The sequence below is a fragment of the Homarus americanus genome, unplaced genomic scaffold, assembly GCF_018991925.1.
Source record: "Homarus americanus isolate GMGI-L3 unplaced genomic scaffold, GMGI_Hamer_2.0 scaffold20595, whole genome shotgun sequence".
Lineage (NCBI taxonomy): Eukaryota > Metazoa > Arthropoda > Malacostraca > Decapoda > Nephropidae > Homarus > Homarus americanus.
In genome coordinates this window covers 1-1664 of record NW_024754879.1, presented here as the reverse complement: position 1 = coordinate 1664, position 1664 = coordinate 1, and the positions used below count along the sequence as shown (strand labels likewise).

At 44.1% G+C, this 1664-nt stretch overlaps 1 protein-coding gene across 1 annotated transcript; it reads right to left on the bottom strand.

The window, feature by feature from the left end:
• Positions 1-473: 473 nt before the first annotated feature.
• Positions 474-1238, bottom strand: LOC121856127 (probable inactive receptor kinase At1g48480). Its single transcript, XM_042351446.1, has one exon. It carries the CDS (start codon positions 1236-1238, stop codon positions 474-476), a length of 765 nt encoding a protein of 254 aa, XP_042207380.1.
• Between the last annotated feature and the right edge of the window lie 426 nt (positions 1239-1664).

Below are 1664 nucleotides of genomic sequence, written 5' to 3'. Positions count from 1 at the left end.
ATGACTTATGTCACTTCATCCCTTTGAGATGTACTAATGTTTTTTGTATCTCAATAAACGTATCAATCAATCTGTACCTAGACATGCAGACTAGATTTTTCTGATGGCTTGTGATGAGTTAGGAACGATTTAGACCTTCAATCCTATCATAAATAACTAGTTTTCTCAGTCACGTGATGTTTTAGCAACTTTAACCCTTATTTTGTAGAGTTTTGGTCCCAATTTATTTAAAAATATAATTAACATCGTGAATTTAAGCGTTTTCCTTACCCATTGATCTGCCATCTTATGAAAAAAAGTCCAAGGTTGTGCTGTTGAAGGTTTGAGTTAGGGGAATGTTGAAGTCAGGCGGACAAGGAATCGGATGCAAGGTTTACCTGTCGTTTGAGTTTTGTTTTTCGTTTCGTTCAGATACGCTGTGGGAAGGTGAGAGATAGTGTGTGCTTTATAGCTTGGGGCCTAAAATTTTTTCTTCAACTGATGATTTCTCGGAATTCTCGGAGGAGGTGTGGTAGTGATGGCCGGTCAGTGCGGCGCTTGGTCATGGCCTTCTTGGCGAGTTTTGTGACCTCTGGATGGTCCCCTGGGGCCTCCTTGATCAATTCCATCAGGACAAACCCGAAAGAATATGTATCTGAATTCTTGGTGGTCCTAAACCCACGGCAGACTTCAGGGGCCATCCAGGGGAAGTCCTCGTGTAGGCAATCAGCGCTGACTTTACAAGACTTACCGATCTCACAGGCCAGACCGAGGTCAATGAGGCTGACCTCTGGCCGGGATGAGGGCCCTTGGATCATTATGTTATCCTCCTTGATGTCATTGTGTGCTAGACCTTTCGTGTTCATCTCAAGGATTTTCTCACCAAGGAGGAGCCCCAGTTGTATAAGGTCATATTGGCAGATCAGGTTATCTTCAGAGAGAAGGTGGTTGAGTGTGAGCTTACCCCTGAAGGACTGGAGGATCGCTGGAGGTTTTGGACAGTACCCAAGTACCTTAGGAATCCCCCCAGCACCATCGAGGGCATACATCTTGGCAGCCTCATCCTTGAAGAATTTTTTGGCTGATGGTGACACTGCCTTTTTCAAAACAGCTACATCATTTCCCCACTTGACAAGGTAAGCAATTGCGTGCGCTCCCTCCCCAAGAATTTCCGCTCCGTCTTGTAGGAGGTCAGTCACGTCCTCAGGGAGAAGCTCATACACCCAATCTTGGAAGTTTTCTGTTTTTCGGCAAGCCATTTTTAATTATCTGTATCGACTCAGCCTTCTCCAGGACATCAAATTATTATTTGGGGGTTAGATGCGTTTTTGAGGCGCTGAAGTGATAGTTGTTGTGCAATGAAGTGAAGAGGTGCCTTATAGTGTAGTGAAGAGGTGCCTCATAGTGTAGTGAAGATGTGTAGTGAAGATGTGCCTCATAGTGTAGTGAAGTAGGTGTAGTGAAGATGTGCCTGATAGTGTAGTGAAGTAGTTGTAGTGAAGATGTGCCTGATAGTGTAGTGAAGTAGTTGTAGTGATGATGTGCCTGATAGTGTAGTGAAGTAGTTGTAGTGAAGATGTGCCTGATAGTGTAGTGAAGTAGTTGTAGTGAAGATGTGCCTGATAGTGTAGTGAAGTAGTTGTAGTGAAGATGTGCCTGATAGTGTAGTGAAGTAGTTGTAGTGA